Here is a 22,621-nt window from a genome sequence, read left to right on the forward strand (position 1 = left end):
GTGGGACTTCCCAGGCTTGTTTCTTCATCCTGCTTCTGTACATCCTGGAGGGAAATGCTCTGCTGTACCAGTAAGTGGGCATACTAGTCCTGTTAAGAAATTCTAAATATGCTGAAATCACTGAAAATAGCTGTGAAATGTAATTTTGCATCACAGAAGATAGAGAAGGAAAGGTCTGTTGGATCACCAGCTGTCCTCAGCAAAAGCTTGAAATAGTCTCAGCAGCAGGCCCATCCCACAAGATGTGTGCAGGAAATCGGTGGTTGTATCTGAAGTGAGTTGATAAGAAGAATGAATGCTCAAACACTGTAATCTGTCTGAGGGAAGGAATGCTACTGAGGTGCCAGGTGTGCAATTTCTCCTTGCTTAGGCTTTTGGAGGAAAACCGTGATGTAATTTTTTACTGCTTCTGGTTCCCTATAGTAGAACAGACTCCCGTCTGCTGTGATCTTGTCATTACGGACTGGGCCAGTATGAAGTTTCTGTTGAAATCTGGCAGTTACATTGTTTAGAAAATTTCCCTAAATTAGAAGAAATCAGAAATTGTGCCTATCTATATAGATCAGTGAGTTCCACAGCAGAACTGTCTTTTTGAAGAGGCACAATCTATGGTGGATTGCTTTCAGTCTTAGCGATTAGCTAAGACCCATGTTGTCAAGGCTGTCTTTGCAAGAAAAAGGGAACAAAGCATTTATTTTTTGGAATGATATTTTAAATTATTGTGTTTACATTTTTAGAATCCCTCAGTTTTGCAGGTCCCATGGTGATGAGAAATCAAAGTACAGATTTCTAGGTACAGCGCTCATACGCAGGTTCTGTAAGTCCAGACACAATAATCAGTCTGGTAAGCATGCATGCGTGCCACTGCTTGGATTCATAGATGTTACTCAACCGAAGGGCAGAAATTTGTGTATTCACTGCACTGTGAACAATCTGAATTAGCTATCATAAGTTCTCCGTTCTCTTCTGAATTTACTAGATTTTTTGTAGTTAAAGATTCAAATTCATCTTCTGTAGCCTTTCAGATGGAATCCAACACTTTCACAGAGTCAGAAAGAAAATACAAAAGAATGGGGAACTCTGATAACTAAAAAGGCAAATTGCAGTGCTTAATTTTAAGTAGCTGAATGGCCGTGTGCTTTAGGGACTGTGAGCTTTAGGCTAAAAACCAACCAGTTCTATGCTAAGGTAAGGTGCTGGACTTCACCCGTAGCAGAACATTCCCATTTGTCAGGGGGAATGTGTGATATCAAGAACACTTTACAAGGAGTTTCTTGTAGTGGAATGAATTCATGAATGATATTATTACAGCTGCATGTGGAATTTGGATGTTCATAAAAGTACTCTGCACAGTACTTTGGCTTCCATGAATAACTAGCTAGAGCCCTATGGCCTTGACATTTCAATTCGAAATGGAACCCAGCTCTTGTTTGGTGCTTATGATGCAAAGATGAGAAAATTCTTAGTATTTGTGTACCTAATAAAGAAAATCCTTTATGAGAAAAGTCCCTCCTGCATATTCTGCTCTAACTGAAGTAGGCTATTTTCCCAAATACTTAGTGTTCAAAGACAGGCCATCTGTTGAAGTTCAAAGTAGCCCGTTTCAGTCCCAGCTGGCTATCTGTCAAGCTAGCCACTTAAATATTGTGGTTCAAAATGTTAAATGCTTACTCTAAAAGGCTGGTGGTTGGAAACAACACTTCAAGCCAAGGTCATCAGCATCTTTGAACACTAAAATTCCCCAGTCTCTAGAGAAAAATCATTAAACACTTTGTTCACTTTTAATGAAGCTGACACTGCTTGGGGAGAACTGATTCTGTTCATTAGACCTCTGATTTACATAACTAAGAAAACACTTTGAAGCAGTCATTTATTAAACAGAATTGAAACTTTGGGCTTTTGAAAAGTGCCTGGTATTTTGATTATTTTGACATTAAGTTGATAATTGATATTTCTCAAAACCAACCTTTTTATTTTGAGCAAGGTTTGAATTGTGTATTTTAAAGGACTGCAATATACAGAATCCCAAAGAAGCATTATCAGTATGCTACGCTTCCATTCTGATCGGTGTTCATCCTAATATAGAGGAAATTACCTTGATTGTCTGTATCTACTTTTTTTTTTTTTTAATCAAATTTTTCATAACCTTTTCTGGAGCACGGATTAGTGAAAGCAAGTTGTTCCAAAAGTAGTTCATGAAAAATGTAATGGTGATACTTGTGGATTGTGCTAGTTGCATAGTGCAGAATCAGCTCCTGAATTACATTCAGGAAGCTAAAAATGTAGGAAATACTAAAAATGCAAGAGATACCATCTACTTATTAACTTTATATGAAAAGAACTGAAAGAGTTGTCCAGGGCATGATATGATTAGGAGCAGTAGTGGTTTGCTTTATGAAAGCATTTGAGAACGTCTGAACTAAAAATACACCTATTAGATCTCATTGTGTTGGTGTAATGATTGATGCTGGTGAACAGTTAAAAATAAAAAGCTTTGACCATTTTAAACTCCATGAAGCAGAGGTCTCACTGAACGTTTTCAGTCAGATCCTTTTCAGTAGGAAGAACTGTTTTGATGGGGAATATATTGAATTTGCCAATACTTTGTTGAGGGGTTGGGGAAAGAATTAAACTAAAGAATATTGATTGTGTCAAGTCAATATTCAAAGAAAAACATTTTAAATGTTCTTCAAAGCAACTTTTATTTTTGAAATACATTTTTTTAATACAGAAACATAATGAAAATAGTGTTACAAGTGTTGAAATGGGAAGAAAATATTTTGCTTGCCAGTTTCAGAAGAATTGAATTGATCTATGTTGAAAAAATACTGTCCTACAGGGAAAAAATGTAACTAAACATTCTGTTGTATTTCAGAATAGAAAATAGAATGTGAAATTTGAAATTTATTGTAGTATAAAAATTCTAAAATCTACACAGGGCAAATACACAGGAGGTGGTTTGCAAAAACAGAAGGAAAAACCTGGTAGAAGATGAGTTCTTAATTATGAACTTTTCTCATGGTTTTAAAGGTATAGGAGAACAATAATCAACCCCTTTGGCTTGGTCTATAAATTAGTGAAATGTGTGAGGTGATCTCCGCTGACCTTCATATGCTTTGGCTCAGATCCTTCAAATTTTTTGAAGCAATTTTTAATTGAAATGTGAAGAAGTAAATAAACCCTACAGTACCATCTTGATGAGGATGCCTATTTTGACTAGCATGATTAAGGCTAAACTTGAATTCAGAGTATAAATATGCTGACAGCTGAAATTCCAAAGTGCCCATCAGAGCATTAAGAGTCACTATAGTGCTCTTCCTTAATTCCGTTCCCTTTTGGGATAAACCTATATGTTCTTTGGCAGTAATGCCAGGTGAAATCTTTGCCCCCTTTTTTATTAACAGTAATCCATTTGGAGATTTATTTTACAGTGTGGTTCCAGCTGAATGACACACCTAAAGGGACAGTGAACTTCGGAGAGAGGTTGGAGGTGGGCAGGTAGTGGTGAGGGGGACTTTTAAGGTTTGCCACCAGAGAAGAGACATTTTTAGAAATCCTGTTAATGCCACAGGGAAGTCTGTTTTAGTTGTGTCTGGACTGCATGCTTTCATTCTAATGAGACCTCCATTCACTTGCCTTATTAACTAATTATCACCTAGAAATGGCCTTGATTAAAAAAAAAAATGTTAAAGACAATGTTTTGAGACACTAAGGGATAAAATATTGTAAGCATTGTTCCATTACATGTGAATTATGATTAAATGAAGAGGCAGTAGTTACTGTTCATTAAGCGTTATTTGACCTACTACAGATCTGGATCAATTTGAAAGTGACCATAAGTAAAATCTAGGATTCTTTTGTGTTTTCCAGGGTGTGCAGACTTGCATCTTCTGGATATGTTGACACCTACTGAAAGGAAAAGGCAGGGATACATCCATGAGCTCATTGTCACAGAAGAGAACTATGTAAATGATCTGCAGTTGGTCACAGAGGTAAGAAGGTGCAGCATTTTTAGGAGCAGGTTTTATTCACTCATGTTTTTGAATGGATCGATAATTTCATTGTGCAAAGTCATTTGACATCACTGGTCTGTTGGACTTCCTAGGAATGATCTGTATTAAATCTTTATATATACATATATGCGTGTATGGGAGTGTGTGTAACTAGTGGTAAGCCCTTGTGTTACCATCACCAAAACACTGATGTTTAAATTATCTTTCCAGTAAACACTTTTCACTCCAGATTTTTAAGTTTTATTTCTCACATGTAAGCTCCTAAAGCTTGAAGCACATTATGTGCCAGTTTCCACATTCACAGTGGCACTCAGTTATCATTTACTCTGCTTCTCTTTAAATGTTACAAATTACATCTCATATGTGAAAAAAAAAGGGAATTTGTATAGGCTTTTGATGTGGGTAATCCTTTTCACAGAGAGTGAAAGCTCTTTTTTGAAAAAGAGGTCAAGGTATGCAAGCCTGAGACACTATGAGGTAAATCACAACTTCCATAAAGTAGTCCAAATTCAAATGTATTTTCAGTTGTATTATCAAAGTAGTTCTGGGATATTTTACAGGAGACCTCTAACTAAAATTCCCAAGCTTAAAACAGATTATCCGGGTCATAATGAACACCACCAACACCAATTCAGATCATTCTCTTTTAAATAAATATGCTTCTCACAAAGATATTGTTAGGGAGCACCATGGATCTTTAGGGCATAGTGCATGCTTGAAGTCTGTTCCACTGAGTATCATGTGCTACTCTGATGTAACGTTGTCTTGCCTCCAGACTAAGGAAGTCTTAGACATCATCAGCCTTAGTCACTTTAATTATACTTAAGATATGCTTTCTAAATTGCTTAATTTTCTGAATCTATAGATCTTCCAGAAACCACTAATGGAATCTGAGCTGCTAACAGAAAAAGAAGTTGCTATGATTTTTGTTAATTGGAAGGAGCTGATTATGTGCAATATAAAACTACTGAAGTAAGTTTTTTTTCCCCCCATACTTAGCAACTAAAAAATCATGGTCCTCTCCTCCCAGTTCTACTTTTAGCTGCATGAAAATATTTGCCACTTACAAAAATAGTCACCAAAAGAGTTTGCACTTACTTTGCTCTTGGTGTGCCTGTACTCCAGAAGGCAAGGTCAACTTCTCCTGAAGAGCAGTGCTTGTCAAGGCTACCCACAGTCCATACATTTACTTCCTATTATCTCTGTCACAGCCCAATACCCAGTTCCAGTCTTATTATCTGTGAATGGAAAGCAAAGTACAACAGTCTCTGCCTCCCTTATTCTGAGTTAGCTGATGTATTCCTTTAGTTATTGTAGGCTTATAACATCTGAATGAACTATTTTGTGAGAAGTGTCACCAACAAAGCCTGGTTTCCTATGGATTTGTGTCCAGTGTACCCTGCACCCTTCCTTCCAAAGTCTCCAACTACTGCAGCCCCAACTCTCTACCATGAAACTCCACACAGTGCAAGTACCCTTATTTCTCCCTTCATTCTCTGTGGCCTCTGGTGGATCCTGTCTTCCTACCTGCATCTTTCTCACCCATCCCTACTGCTTCAGCAAGGCACAGTAAATTCTGTGGCTGGTTTGGAGACATGCTCATCTGATTGCTCATCTGGCCATTGCCAGACAAAATGAGTGAGGATTGAGTTAAACCTTCATCTTCATAAGCAGGAGGATTAATAAACTTCCTTTTTTTTCCCTACTGAGCTGCTATTTTTTATTTCACTTATAGAGACTTAGAAATTTTGAGATATCTCCTCTTTTGTAGAATGTGTTTGAAAATGGCCCCCAAGATGATAAGTTATGACAGTGGTAGGACAAAGACAGGCGGCTTGATAACAATAAACCTCCTTTCCTTAGGAAACCAGGCTAAAAACTGGGTAGCTTTGGGCTTAAGGAAGTGGTACTGTTTTTATCCCTCATTCAAGAGCATATCTGTCCTTTCTAAATGAATAGAAAGGGAAATTACATTCCCTTTTATATTGTATCTGATCTGGCTTTGTGATAAGTTAATACCAAATTATAGTTTGGTGACCTCAGGAGGGAAATGATGTTGGCCGAGGGTGCAAAATTGATTGTTATGTTCTTACAATATGCAGTAAGCCTTGTGGCTGATCTATTTGTTATTCAGAGGTCTTGTCATTTCTAATGAATAAGAGGCAAACCATTTATTTTATAAATCAGGAATTGTTGTTTAGTGGTCTACCTACTTATAAAACACCCATGACCTTTTCATGTTTAGGGCTTTGCGAGTGCGTAAGAAGATGTCTGGGGAGAAGATGCCAGTGAAAATGATTGGTGACATACTGACAGCCCAGCTGCCACACATGCAGCCGTACATTCGGTTCTGTAGCTGCCAGCTCAATGGGGCAGCACTCATCCAACAGAAAACAGATGAAGTCCCTGAGTTCAAGGAGTTCGTTAAAGTAAGAGAAGAAGCAAACACCATAAATTTTACACACCATAAGTTTAGCTCATCACTTTGCTAATTTCCAGTGCATAGTCTCCCTCTTTTGGGCTAGAATGAAGAGTCTTCAGACTTAAGCACTCATTGGAGGAATGCATTTTTTCATTAAAGGAATACCTTTTTTTCAAAAAACTGTAGAGCCATAAAATACTTTGTCTAGAAATGGTTTTGCAGTAACGTGCTGGGACTTGGACAAATAATAATAATAAGAGGCCCTTCTCTTGTACAGGCAAGATAGGTGAAGAATACTTTGTAAAATACAACAAATTCTACTGCATTGTTTGTGATCTAACAGATTTAGTTGAAGCATTATGTTCATTTGTTGCCTTACCTTGTCCTTTCTTAGAGGAGCTTATTTTGCCAGGTTTTAAGCAAACTGACTAACACCATTTTACCTCTCTAATGTTTCAGAGGTTAGCAATGGATCCTCGCTGTAAAGGAATGCCGCTATCAAGTTTTCTACTAAAGCCTATGCAACGGGTAACAAGATACCCACTAATAATTAAAAATGTACGTTCTTTTGCAAAGATGATGTTTTTGATGCTGCTTTGCTTACAGCTTAATTACAGGATAGTTTCCTTGTTTGTGTTGAGCTTTGTCGCTCTTAGATACCTGATATACTAGGGAAAGTAGGGTGCCCTTCTATATTTGATCACACTAAGAGCAAATGCAGTAACTCATTTGGCTTCAAAAAATGACTCTGGATTTCTGCTAGAAACAGAGGTGAAACTTGTACATAAAGAACCAAAAGGCAATAAAAAAAAATCAGAAAATGGGAGTAGTAGGTCTATCTTATGCTCATCTTTGTCTTTTTCCAGCGTCATTTCCTCCCCATAGTCTCATAAAAGGCATTCATTGTGCAAGCCTGAATACCAAATTGTTGCAAGTTACCTTACTGCACAGCTTACATTACTGGATAATTTATAACCCTTTCCTAACTTTCATTTGTTGCCTAACACTTATCATCTTGAATAATACTATTGAAATGGACCCCAAACCTTCGCAGGAAATAATCCAGTTACAAATTGGATGTTGGCATTTAAGAGACTCCTTAACCAGCCGTGGACATGTTTCTGTGGCTGGAATTTGCATACTTATGTCAGAAGAGTGAGCAGTGTGCTGATGGAAAGGCTGTGCAGACAGGCACTAATTTCAGCTGTTCACATACCAACTGTGAGTTTGTTTCTTATTTTTCGTGTTTGTCAAGCAGGAAAAGAAATGTGGAACATGCTGGCTAGCTCTGGTGAAAATAAAGAAATGAAGCAAGAGTTCAGGGCTGTCAAGATGAACACATTTTAACTGCAGATAATAAAAAGGGCTAACATATTTTATTTACCTGTAGATAATAGAAAACACCCCTGAAAACCACCCTGACCACAGTCACTTGAAGCATGCTCTTGAGAAAGCAGAAGAATTGTGTTCTCAAGTAAATGAAGGAGTGCGGGAGAAAGAAAATTCAGATAGGCTGGAGTGGATCCAGGCTCATGTTCAGTGTGAAGGCCTGTCTGAGGTAAACAACATGCTATCTAGAGTAATGCAAATGTGAGCACACTTCACTGTTTGGGAAGAACCCATGGTTCACATATGGCACTGCGTCAAGGGACAAATGATGTAATCAAATCGTATAATCTTTACTCATTTGTTTTCATCCTTCTTTGGTTCCCTTTCACTCGTGCATGTAATCTTTTTTGTTGCTCTTGTTATTGTCGTCTATGTGATAAATGCTGCTTTTGTTTCCTGCCTCTGGACTAGTGCAGTTCAGTTTCAAAGCTCTTTACAATACAGTGACAGTCGTACTGCTGTATCTCATCCTGAAGCCATACCTGATCATCCTGGAGTTCTTTAAAACTCATCACAGAAACTATTTTCTGTGATAAAACGTTGTAGACATTTTGAAAGCTCAAGAATACTGATCAAGTCTCTCTCAAGACTTTACCTAGAGAATCACTGTCTACTAATGCACATTAGTTTTTAAGGTAACATGCTAAGCTTCTCTACTGAAACTATAATGAAAATATTTGTGGTGGACAGAGGATACTTTGATGGCCTCCCTGTTATTGGTGAAGATACTAGAGGCAGACAGATCACAGCTTGATTCTCAAAATATACATTGAGCTTTCAGTTCAAAAGATGAAAAAATAATAAGTGCTGCTTGGTTTATGAACTGGAGAGCACTACATTTCTTCTTACAAAATCTAACTATTTCAGGGTCAAAGTTGTGTTCAGCTCGTTATAACTACTGCCTGAAGGGAGATGGCTGCGTCATCAGCTCAGTTCCAGTCACAGAAATGCATGTGTGTGGCAGAGAAACTCAAAAGGAGGCACAAATGCTTTTGGCTTTTCTCTGACTGCTCAGGACATGCCCTGTGCAACTGATGGGATGCCTTAATTTTCACATAGTGTTTCTATGACATGCGCTGCTTCTCATGCACAAGGCAGAGACATCGCTCATCATCCCTGTGACGCAACTTAAAACTAACATCAGGACTCAAAACTATATTTGATCTCTTTCAGGGGAACCTCGATTGTTTTACTTTATACAGTGCGTTGTTCTTCTTCTTCTACTTTTCGCAGCAACTCGTATTTAATTCTGTTACAAACTGCTTGGGACCACGCAAGTTTCTGCACAGTGGGAAACTCTATAAAGCCAAGAGTAACAAGGAACTGTATGGCTTTCTGTTCAACGATTTCCTCCTCCTGACTCAGATCATAAAACCTCTTGGCTCTTCTGGCACAGACAAGGTCTTCAGCCCCAAGTCTAACCTGCAATACAAAATGTACAAAACTGTAAGTACCATTCTTAAGAAGTGACTAAGATAGTTATATGCTAACAGTGGTACAGGAGGCAGCAGCTACTGTATACTGGACGTGTGGGCAGTAGCCTTTATATAGAAGAGGTTTGAAGGCTTTGGCATATGCTGGGGATTCCAGGGACTGATGGTGAGCAAGCTGGTTGTTTGCTTAGCTAGATGAGAGAAGATGCTTTTGAAGATTGGCTAAAACAACCTCTTCAACAGAGATTGTGTAACAGGGAGTGATGAAGAGAGTAGTGTTTGCTGCTTCATGTGGGAAAGGAGAGATTTCTATGCTCTGTAAGGCTGTTTTCTTACTTCAGGAGAAATGTTCCCAGACTGTGGAGGCACCAATATGTTTAATAAAAAGAAAATTCAAAAAATGACATATCTGAAGAAAGATGGGAGGCAGGCTGAAGGGGAGAGGTTATTGTAGGCACAAAAAAAATCTGTTGTGAATTGCTCTTTATTGAATGCGTCTGTTCGGATATTGTGCGATAGAACTCTAGCTTTGCCTAATGTTTTACAGCCCATTTTTCTAAATGAGGTACTAGTAAAATTACCCACAGACCCTTCTGGAGACGAGCCCATCTTCCATATCTCCCACATTGATAGAGTCTATACACTCCGGGCTGAAAGCATTAATGAAAGGTAAGTACCTGCACAGGCCACGTTAGTCCTGAATTTGAAAAGTCTGATGCAAATGTATTGATGTACACATGCATAACAGTCTCCAAGCAGCTAATATCACAACACTGGAGAATTCATTGTGCTTGAGAATATGGTGATACTCATGAAAAGGATGGAGAAATAATGATCCTTCCTGAATTCCAGTAAGACCAACAATGAAATGGCTAGGAGGGCTGATATAATAGGCCACATTTCACAACATCTCATGTTAGCATAAGGAAACTAAGAGATTCAGTCCTATCTTCTGTTACTATCCACTGGACTTTTTGTGCCAGTGCAAGCATCTGTATGACTGTATATTGAATGAGATTCAGGAACAAGTCTGAATTAAAACTTGAAGCAAAAACCCACCAAACAAAACCCAGTTAGTTTTAACCTGGTTCAGTTCAGAATGAAGTCAGAAGAATGACAACCTCATAACCTCTGCTGATTATTTGTGTCTCTGGCAAGCTTAAAAAGACTTATGCTGACTTACATTTTTGCAGACAAACCTTTTCAATATAAGGTAAACGAAAGAAAAAAATGGAGGCTGAAAATCCAGCAAAAAATCTTACATAGTATTGACAGTATTATGCCACCTTGCAAATGTGTTGCCTGTAAAAATTCTAATGCATGAAAGATTATAAAACATTGTTGTTCCCTGCCTGCCTGCCAGCATTATTCATTATCATTTACACACACATATTTATTCTTGTAAAAAATTGTATTTTTATGGATCCCATTTGTCCTTTGGGACGCTGTCTGTCCCTCTATGCCAGAGAATGAACAAGCATCAGGGTTAGATCCTTGATGATGAAAATTGACACAGCCTTTTCAACTTAGGATCTGTTGTGCAAATCGGACTATAGCAATAACCACACACTGTGGATCAGAGCACTCACTGCTGTGGTCAGAAACATGTAAACTCTGATCCACATTCTTCCTACCTAGCCTGAGGGACGAGCGAGATGTCTACCCTGACCCACCAGTGGAAGTAGACAAATCTTCAAATACTGAACGCCCCCTGGAGGTGACTGGCTCGCTCCACTCACTATAGAGAGAACCGCAGAAATTGCTATCAGAATTTAGGCACTCTTGTTAAATGCTTTTATTTATATGGGATACAGGCTTTGACTGTCTTTTATCCTAGAGTTGCTTTTTCAGCTTCATTTCAGCAGAAATGCAGCATTTTAGATGAGATACCTCCAGATTTTTATCATGCACTTGTTTTTAATTAAGAGCAACAGAAATAAAACATTAACATCAATGAGTGATTTATGTGCCCATTTAATCTTAAAAGACTTGTGTGATCAAAAGCTTGGTACACTTCTGAAGCTGCCATTTACCATTTAGGGGTAAGCTGGAAGACAAATTGTCCTTAAGTGTTTTGTTTTCTTAAACAGTTGCCTGTGGAGAATAGAGGTGCATGTTTAGACCCAAATCCAGGCCACTGTAAGTAGGTGCAGTGCACTGTAGACCAGCAATAATTCATTTTGGGATCAGAAATTGCTTCACACCTGCTCTGTTCTCTCACTTTGCCTTGACTCAGGTCTCAGGCTCCCTTGTACAGGATATCCTTTTAAACACTTGAGGTCCCATAGGACCCCTTCTTCCGTGCTTTTTCTCTGTCCATCTTTCCACACAGACTCTTAATTAGGAAATTATTTCCCTATCTTCAATTACAAAGCTTCCCCTTCTTCTTAGTGACATCCTTTCTGAAAACCTCTTTGAGCCCAGCCAGTTCTTCAGGCAGCATAATCCCTGCAGGTTAGTAAAGCCCAGGAGTTATTAGGCTGTGCCTCCCGGGGCACACGTCTCTCTCAAGCATTCACCGTGCCTTCCTGTTGGGGCTGTTTCCTCTGAGCAACAAAAGGCTTGGGAAAAGCAAACTTGCTATCTCTATCTTCTGGTTTCTCACCATGTCCTCTCCTGTTCGTAGTTCTCTTGAGCTTGCATTGTGTGATGGGATCTGCTAGGCTGGGATGATTAAATTTCTGCAGGTGCTATGAATTTCAGTAAGATCTCTGCCAGGCAGACAGCTTCAGCCTGTGGTGGGGTCAGGGCCTGAGACTGCAAGCGGCTGGGAAAGAGGGCCGGCTTTACTTTTGTCTGCAGTGCAGCAGGGAGGAAAAATGGAAATGGTATTTTGCAACTTTTCTTTTTCTCCTTTCATTCTGAAGGACTGCCTGGGTTCAGAAAATTAAAGCCGCTTCAGAACTTTACATAGAGACCGAAAAGAAGAAGAGGGAAAAGGCCTACTTAGGTACAGCATGCGGTGCAGGGGCTCTCATCCTTTGTGGGGAAATCTGTGGGCAAGAAAATACATTAATGAGTCTTGTCTCTCTTGTGTTTCACCACAGTTCGCTCACAAAGAGCAACTGGCATTGGGAGGCTGATGGTGAATATTGTTGAAGGCATTGAACTAAAACCTTGCAGGTCCCATGGTAAGTGCCTTGCATTGCATAAGATGCTCTGTGAAGAAGACACTCCTATTTGTCAGACTAACTTAGAAGGAGGCTCTGCCCAAAACATGGTTTTGTTTAATAAAGCAGTTTTAATGAACTCAAAATACATAGAGGTGATTCTGTGCAGTTCCGTAGTAGCAATGCAGTTGTCCTGCACTTGGATATTTGATACAGGCAAACATAGCTTCTACCATGTGAATCATATCAAAGAGATAATAAGCCACAAAGTCCTGAAATGAAAAGTGGAAGGTGCTCAACACCTTGCAGAACTGTGCCCCTGTTTACTGAAATGGCAGTGAGGCCACCATCTTTGCCCAGCCCAATGGCTGTAGGACTAAGAGGATATTCAGGCACACACTTGAAAATGTGTTTACACTTTTCTGTTTGTTTTCTTCTTCCAGGAAAGAGTAACCCATACTGTGAGGTGACGATGGGCTCTCAGTGCCATATTACCAAGACGATACAGGACACCCTCAATCCGAAGTGGAACTCCAACTGCCAGTTCTTTATCAAAGACCTAGAGCAGGACGTACTCTGCATCACGGTGTTTGAGAGGGACCAGTTCTCCCCGGATGGTAAGTTGGGGGCAGCCACCCTTCCAAGGGTATTTTCAAGTCTCCCATTTTGAAGATGGGTGTGCCTGCTAAGGTAAATATTGAGCCCTTTTGCATGTTTGGGACCTGACTCACCCTCCCTCCCCAGTCTAGTCATGCTAGTACTGGGAGCTCTATTGTGGGGGTTTTCCTTTCTTGTGCAACTTGACAGCAACCGAAGAGTGGTTTGCATTTCTGTTAAGTCATTAGGTAAAACTCTGGTTGTTGCTCTTGCTAATGGATCATAGAGGAAGAAAAGAAATGTCTTCAGGTTCCTGTAACAAGCAGTGAAAGTGGCAGAAATGAACCCAAGATTGAACCTGACCCATTCTTATTTCATAATCTGCAGTAGACATATTGAGCGTTGAGGAGTGTATTTTGGAGTCATAATCTCTGAGGAAGTATTTGGATAGGACTGTCGTTCATGTGACCAGTGCAGATTGCCCCAGTGACCTTGTCACTAGTGCAATGCATTCCTTGGCTCTATCATCTTCTGAAGGCTTCACGCTCAGTTCGAATTGTGCAGTGACCTTTGGCCTTTTCTCTAACATGTCATAAAATAAATAAGCTCCTTAAGCAAGGCAGCTGTGAAGTACATGGTGGATTTTTCTGCTTGTGGCACCATTTATTTTTAAATGCTTCTGCTGTCTAACACAGTCCAGATAAAATTCTCTTCTGTGCAGATAGGAGGCATTTGGCCTATTTCAACTGCAGAAAAGTAATTGGACTGAAGACTTGTTTTCTTCTTTTGTTATGTGTAGATGGAAGCTTAATTCCTTCTGCAATTAGCATTTTTATTGCAACATAAATGGTTGTTCTATTTCTAAGCATGCTGTCTTTTTTGCATTTTCAGACTTTTTGGGCAGAACAGAGATCCGTGTGGCAGACATTAAGAAGGATCAGGGTTCAAAAGGACCGGTTACAAAGTGTCTCCTTCTGCATGAAGTCCCAACAGGAGAGATAGTCGTCCGACTAGACCTGCAATTGTTTGATGAGCCTTAGAAGGAAAGGGACCAATGTTTTTTTTTCAGTCTGAGTTCACTGCAATAGGTGTCTGCAGAAGCTGTCACTAAATCCTTATTGGTTTGGTATGAAACTACTGCTTGCCCTTCACACAAAAGAGGGTTATCAAAGCAAACAGGAGCATCTTTGTGCCTTGATAATTCTCACTGAAAAATGAGTCCCAGTTTAGTGAGGAAATCTCCCTCAATTTCTCTATGTGGAACCTGATGTTAGTTTCCTGGGTTTATGAAATAACCTAGTTGTTTGTCGTGCTCCAGTCCGAAAGGCTGGAAAACCACATAGGTTGCTGTGCTTGCTCCAGCTACTCTGTTCTTTAATTTACAAGAAGAAGGCAATGTTGGTATGTTTGGAGGCTTTCTGCAGGGTTTTCCCCCTTAAGGAATTCTGTGCCTATTGCTCAGCAAGGTGGTGTGTAAATGTTTTGTGAATGGAACAAGCAGTTATGCAGTAAGAAGATCTTTGAAGATCTTCACGGTGATGCTGAAAAGACTTAGAAAATAAATAGTCTATATCTATAAACAGAGAAGATTCTATTAAGATACCACTTCATGACTCACATTGCCCCAAAAATAAATATATGTACAGGCCTTCTGCACAGAGATGAGTTGCACTCCAGAAGAGTACACCCACTGAGTACCTTCGGAAGAAATGTTTGAACAGTAAGTGAAGGATCGAATATAGAGCCCTGATGAATGTTGTGCTATACCACTTCAATACTGCTTTACTACGGCTGCTTATTGTGTGAATGCAGATGGATGATACATCACCTGCAGTGGGGAAGAAAAAATCATGGCTGTGGCTCAGGAAGCTAATTTCTACCCCGCAGAGTCTAGTTTGCCAAGCAATCAGTGGTGACCAGTTATTAAATTTTACTGTGCCTAACTGCATTTGACATCATGTTACTGAATTCAGAGTGATAGCATACAGTAGCTCACAACAGGGTTTGTTGCAAGCCAGGTTGATCACAAGGTTGGTGGCAGCGATATTAGACGTGAACAGAAGCAGGGTATTTGTGATTGTACAGAGTGGGTAACTCCAAAGTAAAAGTCTTGTCGTCTTGGGGAATCAAAAGTTTCTATACGCGTTTTACTCAACAAATACACATGTATAGGCCAACATTCAGCAAAATTCCTCTGTTTGGCAAAGCACCCAGCTTTAAGCATGCACTTATGTTGTGTTTCCCTTAAGTACACACGTAAGTGCTTTACTAAGCCTGGACCTGAGATACGATAGACCCCTTAAGAGTAAAATTCATCTTTGTTCTGCCTGGATTCATTTTGTTCATTACCTATTATCCATACATGGTATTTTTGTAATGACTTTATTTCTGAATGGGAGGTGTTCAGCCTGTTTCATTAGCATGTGAATGTTCTTGTGGAGCTGTTGTTAGGTTTTGATGTCCTTGCATGTCCTTTCAGTACTGGTTTCCACCTTTCCTGTATAGGTGGTGTTTTCTAGCACTACAAGTCTTATTGATTTCCATTAGGAAATTAGGATATCTTCATAACAAATAGGTAGATGCAGTATGGTAATAAGTGTAAACTGTGCTGGAAAGTGTCTGTGTATTATAATTTCCTACAATACCACTATAATGTTTCAAGCAATGGGAAAAAAAAAAAAGTATGTTGGAGGGACAACAAAGTTTACATTTCATACTTTTCAGAATCGCTTTATTATTTATTTATTGAAGATAGTGTAGAATTTTGTATCAGAAATGACAGACATACTTATGTATTTTTTGAAACAAAAACAGAGATACACACTTTAGTTAGAAACTTTCAACTGACCACATTTTAGAGGGAGTGTAACTTCCTAGGCATGCATTTGTTTACCACTAACTGGCAGAAAACACAATTAAGAGAACTTTAAGTTTCTATTTTTCAATGTTGTTAAGAAAATTGTTTCAAGTAAAATATGTAAATAGAACTAAACCCATGTTTTCCTAATCCCATATCTATACATTTTATTAATATAATGTATATGAAAATACACATTGTTGTGGTAGGATAAAAAAAAAGTGATAAAATTATTAATGGAGTAACATTAAATGTCATTGTCTAACATTTATTGCTGTCCTAATTTTATCAGTAGCTGTAAATATGGTGAACATTCATTTCAGTGTTTAGAAAGTAGAATCACTTTTTTATGGTACCATTTCACCAGCATGAATTACAGCAACAAATAAATAGACAAATAGGGAAAAAATACCATGGATGCAATGCAGAAATCCAGGCCAGGTTTTTAAAAGGAGCCTCAAGGAGCTGCATATTCCTCTGAGATTCAGCTGGTGTTTGAAGTAGTGGACAGGTAGCTGCAGGGGTACCTCCCAGACTGTGACCCCTTATCGTGAGCATGTGGGATTGCACCTTTTGTGTAGTTGTAACACAACCGAGCACCTTCCTGACCACCATCACTCGTGATTTCCATCTTACCCTCAGTGCACAGGAATGTTTAATTCCTGTTAATGCCAATGGAAGTTATGCAAACATAATGATGATGATGAAAGGCTGGGCTTCAGCTCACTGATATCTCACAAATCCCTTGTGATCAGTCTAATTCTGAAGATGAAGCTTGTCCTAATCCCTGTGCGTCGAGGACAGAATATATATACCCTCAGAGCCAGCCTATTGTGCATCAGGATGTTGCTATTTTCTCTCTTGCTCGCCCTCAATACTCCATAGCATATCGGCACGGTTGGCTTCCCAAGTGGATCTGCTTCAGGGTTAGCCAAAGGTTCTTAGAAATTCATCAACTCCTGCCTATTTTTCCCTGTTCAGGCACAGCTTGAACAGCCACACACAACAGGAGAGACACAGCCACACACAACAGGATCTTTGGAAGTTAGATATCTTTTAGTGTATTTACAAAGGTGGCTGGAATCACCACGATGTGTGGAGATTGAGCCATCCATCCTCTTAAGGGTGTCATGTCCTGGCTGTCAAACCCTGATGGCCTGTGCTACCGTTATTGACCGCCTGTATTTATGCAGACCCTGTTTTTCAGACTCTAGTTACTGATCTCTGAATGTATTGGTAAAATGGCACACCTTAGAGCACAGGTCCCTTTGCAGCCTCGTTGAGATGTGTGCAATCTTTTCCTAATGTTATACAAAACAAAACAAAACAAAAACCCAAGAAAAAATCTAAGCCCAAGTAATACTTGATCGCATTTAGGAGTGAAAGACCAATCTGAAGGATTTCTTCAGATAAGCATCTCCACTAAACTTGCAGAGCCTTGTACTGTGTGTTGTGGAGCCCTTGGACTGTCTGGATTCATTTGCTTTTACTCTCCTATGGCAAAATTCATCCTTGCACAGAGGCTGTGTACAAGGCCTGCCCATTACCAGCCCTTGAACTGAGGCACTGGAGAGATTGAACTGGTACATGGGCTGCTGGGACAGGCTATCAAGACAGGGTTTCATCTCTATCATCGCTTAGCAGGCTCTACTGTATTGGAAAAGAACATTTGCTTAGAAGTAGTTCTTCAGCAGCAAACTCCTTGGCTGGCATTCAAGCCTTTCTAAAAATAATACTGTGACTTTTTAATGCGTTCACTGCCTTCATTGAAACAGTGATATTTTGCTTTTGATAAACTGGGAGAAAAAAAAAAAAGAGTAAGAGAAGAAATGGCAAAATCTGCAAATGTGAGAAAACATGCAACAGAAGAAGTTGGTCTGGTAGTTTGGTTTCCAAGCTGTCATTCTGGGAATTGCATTCTTCCTTCACGTACAGTAAATTTAGCAAGGGGAATGGTATTTTTCCCTAGTGCTACCTTGGCTTTAAGTCTTGCAGTAGAACTGAGTTAATGGAACAGAAGCTGGAAGACAACTTTTTTAGAAATGATTGAAATGAGTTTGGAAAGGTGGAGGTAGCTGGGAACAGGCAGAATATTGATGTTATTGTGGTTGCCGACAGGACGGAGTACTGAAGAAAAATGATTTTTTGTTGTTGTTTTTGTTGTTAATTTAAAATCATATCCACACCATTACAGTGGAAATCCAATTATCAAGGACCCCAATCATCTATAATAGTAGTAGTAGTAGTAATAATAATCATACTAGTGGTATCAGCAATTAATAACAAACCATGCAGTTATCCTCATCCTGGGAGAGACACATTGGATTTAGTGAAGATCCGCATTTATGCAGGAATTTGCTTGCATTTTTTTTATATATATACATACAGAAGTGGAGCTTTTCAATGTTTTTGGCAGCCCTTCTACTCACCTTACCAGGAATTGCCTTCTGAGGTACACCTCTGAGGTTCTCGGGCACTGTGTTGTTTCAAGATGCATTCACAAGGGTTTCATGTGCTTATAAGTATTGCTGTCATGCTCTTTGCTTTTGTGGTGTGATCCAGACAGCTCTCCTGAACATCCAGGAGCTCCATGCCCTTTCCATGCAGGGAATAGGCTGCACCAGCATCACTGTGCCAGTTTTCCATGTCTCAAAGGACTTGTTTCCCCAGCCCCCAGCTGTATGAGGTGTTCATCAGCAGTGTCATCATACACCAGCATCTGTCTCGTCCCCTGTACCCCTCCCCATTTAGGCCCTCTCCATCACTGCAGACGTTGGGAAGACTCCTTCTGATTGCCACAAGGATCAGCCTGACCTTGTAGACCGGTTTCCTCCCTGGGGACAGGAATCAGTTCTTCGGCGATGCCTTGGGAAACCACCTGAGCTCATCTTCCTTTGTGCTCAGTCAGACGCAGCTGGCAGTCATTATGTCCAGGGCAGGTTCAGCTCTCCTCCCTCGCAGTCCAGCCTGCTGTCTGAGCACACCAACGCTGTCTTTCCCAGCAGGGCCAGGCTGTGAGTACCAACTTCCCAACCTGTGATCCCATAGGCTCCAATCCTTTGCCATTAGGGTTGAGGCTCACATCTGAGATCACCCAGGTCTCCTCCCAGCCACGATTTTTCCCACCTGCTGAGCCCGTTGGCTCCCTCCAAGCCAAACTATGGCCTTGTTACACGAACACAGTGGGTGACGGAAAACACATCTCGTGTCATCTCTTTGCCTTGCTCCTTTGCAGTCCCACTAGGTTTTTGTTCTGCATGTGTCGTGTGCACAGTAGTGCTTCTGTCCTGTAATTAATTATGTCCTTTGGAAAGCACTGCCCTTCCCTTCCCCTTGAACTCCACCGAAGCTCAGCTGTGTTAAACTGGGCTATTTTGGGGGCTCCTTTCTAGGCTTCTGCCTCACAGCTCAGATGGCAGCTGCTCAATCATCTCATGCAGCTCTGCAGCCCTGACTCAATGAGGCGCTTAAGCTGATGCTTACCTTTAATTCATGTCCCAGCTAGTACAAAGGCGTACTGAGAGCTAGCTGGATGCCTGTGGGCTTTGCTGGAGATGCAGGAAGGAGTTCGAAAGGCTTCCATAATGTAGAGCCTATGTTACGAAGTTGATTCAAACGCTATAAGGACTGGAAGGTTGCAATAGGTAACCAGAGCGTCAAACAAAACATCAAGGTTAAGATAAAAATCAGCAGTAGTTTATATTCTTTGCAGATGGATCTGTTTTCTTTCTTATCTTCCTGAAAGTGAATGGTCACTGGGTGATAGCCACTAAACTTTCCAGAACTGTATTTACTGGGCAAATCATAGTTTATATACCTACAGATCACAACGCATTTGGAAGCACTGTAAAAATAATAATAATAATAAAAAAATGAAGCTGATCTTGGCTCAGAAATACCAAGCATCTCACCAAGATTAATGCTGGTAGGAAGGCAGTCTGTAAAGCCCTGAGAGGTTGTATGCAATTGGTGGTCCGACTTGGGCATCTTGGCAGACATAGCACGTCACTGAGCTGACACTAAGCCAAATGACTGATAAATTACAGAACTTTTTCCTAGATGCACTTAATTATTATATATTTTCTCAACATGAGTTTTTATGAGGGAACTTTTTAAATGTTCATTTTAGAATTTTTTTACCCTTCAAAAAAAAGAAAATCACTTTTTGTTACATGTGAGTTGGGTTGGGTGGGGGGACATTGTGGATAATGCAGTTTTTGTAATATTATTAAATACATTTTCAAAACTAAGTTGTGACAAATCCAGACTTTTACTGCAACAGTGGTGTCTACTTTCATGCTGCTCTGTTTGCCACTGTGATATTTCAGTTTGTTCAAATGGAGCAGTCAAAACCCTTTAAACAGAAAAGCTGGGAATCAGGTGAGCTCACCTTAGCTTTGAGGGGTTTGCTCTGTACGTACATTCCACGTGGATCCTGGTGTTTGTTCAGCCCAAACACTCCTGTCCTACATGCATATCAATGTATCTATAGTTAAATACATGCTTATATATATATATATATGTGATTATTTGTATATACAATATAAAACACAGCTACTTTGTCATTGTCAAATACTGAGTAAATCTAACAAAAACGTTTATAGGCACACAGTTTTGTTTGTTCCTTTAAATATTTTAAAATAATGGCCATCCTTGGGAAATTATTTTTTCTGTACATATGTGGATATATTTAGGACCTAATTTAAACAAATAAAGAACATGTTAAACTAGCCTAGTTGCTTGATATAGTTGTCAGAAAAAGGTTCTGCTGCAACTGTAGGTGAATTCCTCACGCTTCTTGTAGCGCTGCAAAGTGTTGCTAACCCTGGATTTAGCATTCGTTTCTGGGATCTCGGCCTGTTGTGCAAGTAAAGGGAGTTGTTGCTTCCTCTGAGCCCTTCTGTCAGGCTCTCAGGCAGCAGCTCCTGCCTTCCACAGTGAGCACAGATGACAGGAGAAGGCTGGGCTGCAGGAGAAGAGAGGAAAAAAAAAAAAAAGGAAGGAATAGAGGCAGAATGAAAACATAAGAGCTTGGTAAGCAGCGGGCTCTTTTCCCCTCAAAAAACGTGGGGTGGTTTGTCCAGCAGGTGATGGCCTGGCAGTGAAATCCCTCCCAGGTACAGTGGCTGCTCCACAGGGCAGGGCCTCGAGGTGAAACCCACAGTCGCCGGGAGGAAGGGAGAAGGTTGGGTGCAGGACCACAGAGCCCTCCTGGTGCTGGTCTGGGCGCCTGGCCAACTCGCTCTCTTGGCTCTCTTCCTCTTGCCTTGCCTCATCAGGGGTAAAATGCAAAGCCTCCCCCATGGGGATGGTTTTCCTGATGGGCTTTGGCTGAATGATCAGTAGCAGCCATGCCAGTGTTCTGCTGTGGCTGATCACAAAATATCTCATGAGAAAGTTACCCAGCACCTTCGCTTCAACCTGCGAGGAAGGAATGGAAATGCAGGAGACAGCGCAGTGCTTTTGGCAGTAACCAAGTGTCTGCGTTGGGTTGAAGCTCTTCCTCCTGTCCAGGTTATAATTTGTAAAGGGTTAACGCTTTTCAGCAGGCTAATTCACTTTTAACAGCTTTTGCAGAACACCCTATTTCAGTCCTCAATTTGCCGAAACGGAGTTTAGATTCTACCAACCTTTGCAGGCTTTGTCATGGGTACTTTTTACTTAGTGTTGGTAAATTGTTGAAAACCGTAGTATTTTTTTCGATGTTAATACTTAGAATCAGGGAATACCCTCCCTGATGGTGGTGTTACTTTCTAGTGCACTTTTTGTTGCCAAACAAATGGTATCAGTTAGTTTCTTTTTCTTCTTAAAAAAGGAAGTGTTGTACTGTATGTTGTGTTCATAAGAACCTAAAAATTGCAAAGGCGTAATAAAATAACTGTTACATGTATGTCTTAAGATCTGGCCAGATAGGAGGAAAAAGTTACTTTTCCTTTCTTCAGAGAAAATATAACACACTTGTTTTTGTTCATTTACATCATAGCCAACTATTCTACAGTTATACATCCATGCTGTGAAATTGTTTTTTGTTTGTTTAAAGCATTTGTAATAGGTATAATGAATAATTACAAATCATATACCACTGTTTCTCATCGGACAATTTCAACTGTACTTGGTTGCTCTGAATGTGTTGTTTCCTCTGCCATACTTGGTTAAATGATTCTATTTATAGGCGATATCAAACTAAACAAGTCTTTCAGCTGCATTCACCTGTTCGAGGAATTATGCCATGTCCCAGACTGCATTCACCGAGGTTGAAACTGCAGATCGGATTTTAGTCTGTGCAATTTGTTTGACACAGATGAGACTGTAGTTGTGCAAGTGAAATTATGCAAGAATAAACCCTCTTTTTTTTCCAAGTTTAACTGTGTATTGTTACTTTCTTGAAAAGTACTGAAGAAAAGTGATATGCTATCAAAGACATATTATATCTTTAGTATTTGAAAAAAGGACTACGTAGCTTTAAGCCAAGTGATGACTCAGCAGTAAATAAGTTAGCAGCACTTAACACCTGTGACACACACCACCTTTCATCTCAGTAATAGATTGTTTGCACTTGGAAAAATGAGAGTTGACCAAATGCATAGTGAGACAGAAAAAACAGCAAACAACGAGCAAAAGAACCCCCAAAAGGTGAGTGCTTAATAGGCCAGGTGTCATCGCTTTGTGCACGTTATTACTTTATGTAGACCCTGATCTGTGGCCAGGCATGTCATCTGTAACGTTTATCCAGCTTGCTGGTGTCTGGGGCTCAGCTGTATGAGAACATAGGAAGTCCCACTCTGGTCTCTCCCCTGTTT

General features: G+C 40.0%; 1 protein-coding gene across 1 annotated transcript in view; it reads left to right on the forward strand.

The window, feature by feature from the left end:
• ITSN1 (intersectin 1) overlaps positions 1 to 17,153 on the forward strand; it is a 128,261-nt gene extending 111,108 nt beyond the window's left edge. The window contains 12 exon segments of the mRNA XM_040545357.1: positions 3,871 to 3,992; positions 4,879 to 4,985; positions 6,259 to 6,442; positions 6,895 to 6,993; positions 7,826 to 7,993; positions 9,058 to 9,270; positions 9,805 to 9,926; positions 11,649 to 11,711; positions 12,125 to 12,207; positions 12,305 to 12,388; positions 12,811 to 12,984; positions 13,856 to 17,153. Of these exon segments, the coding sequence (XP_040401291.1) occupies positions 3,871 to 3,992; positions 4,879 to 4,985; positions 6,259 to 6,442; positions 6,895 to 6,993; positions 7,826 to 7,993; positions 9,058 to 9,270; positions 9,805 to 9,926; positions 11,649 to 11,711; positions 12,125 to 12,207; positions 12,305 to 12,388; positions 12,811 to 12,984; positions 13,856 to 14,004 (1,568 nt within the window). The 3' untranslated portion in view covers positions 14,005 to 17,153.
• The last annotated feature ends 5,468 nt before the right edge of the window (positions 17,154 to 22,621 follow it).

The sequence above is a fragment of the Cygnus olor genome, chromosome 1 (genome assembly GCF_009769625.2).
Source record: "Cygnus olor isolate bCygOlo1 chromosome 1, bCygOlo1.pri.v2, whole genome shotgun sequence".
Classification (NCBI taxonomy): domain Eukaryota; kingdom Metazoa; phylum Chordata; class Aves; order Anseriformes; family Anatidae; genus Cygnus; species Cygnus olor.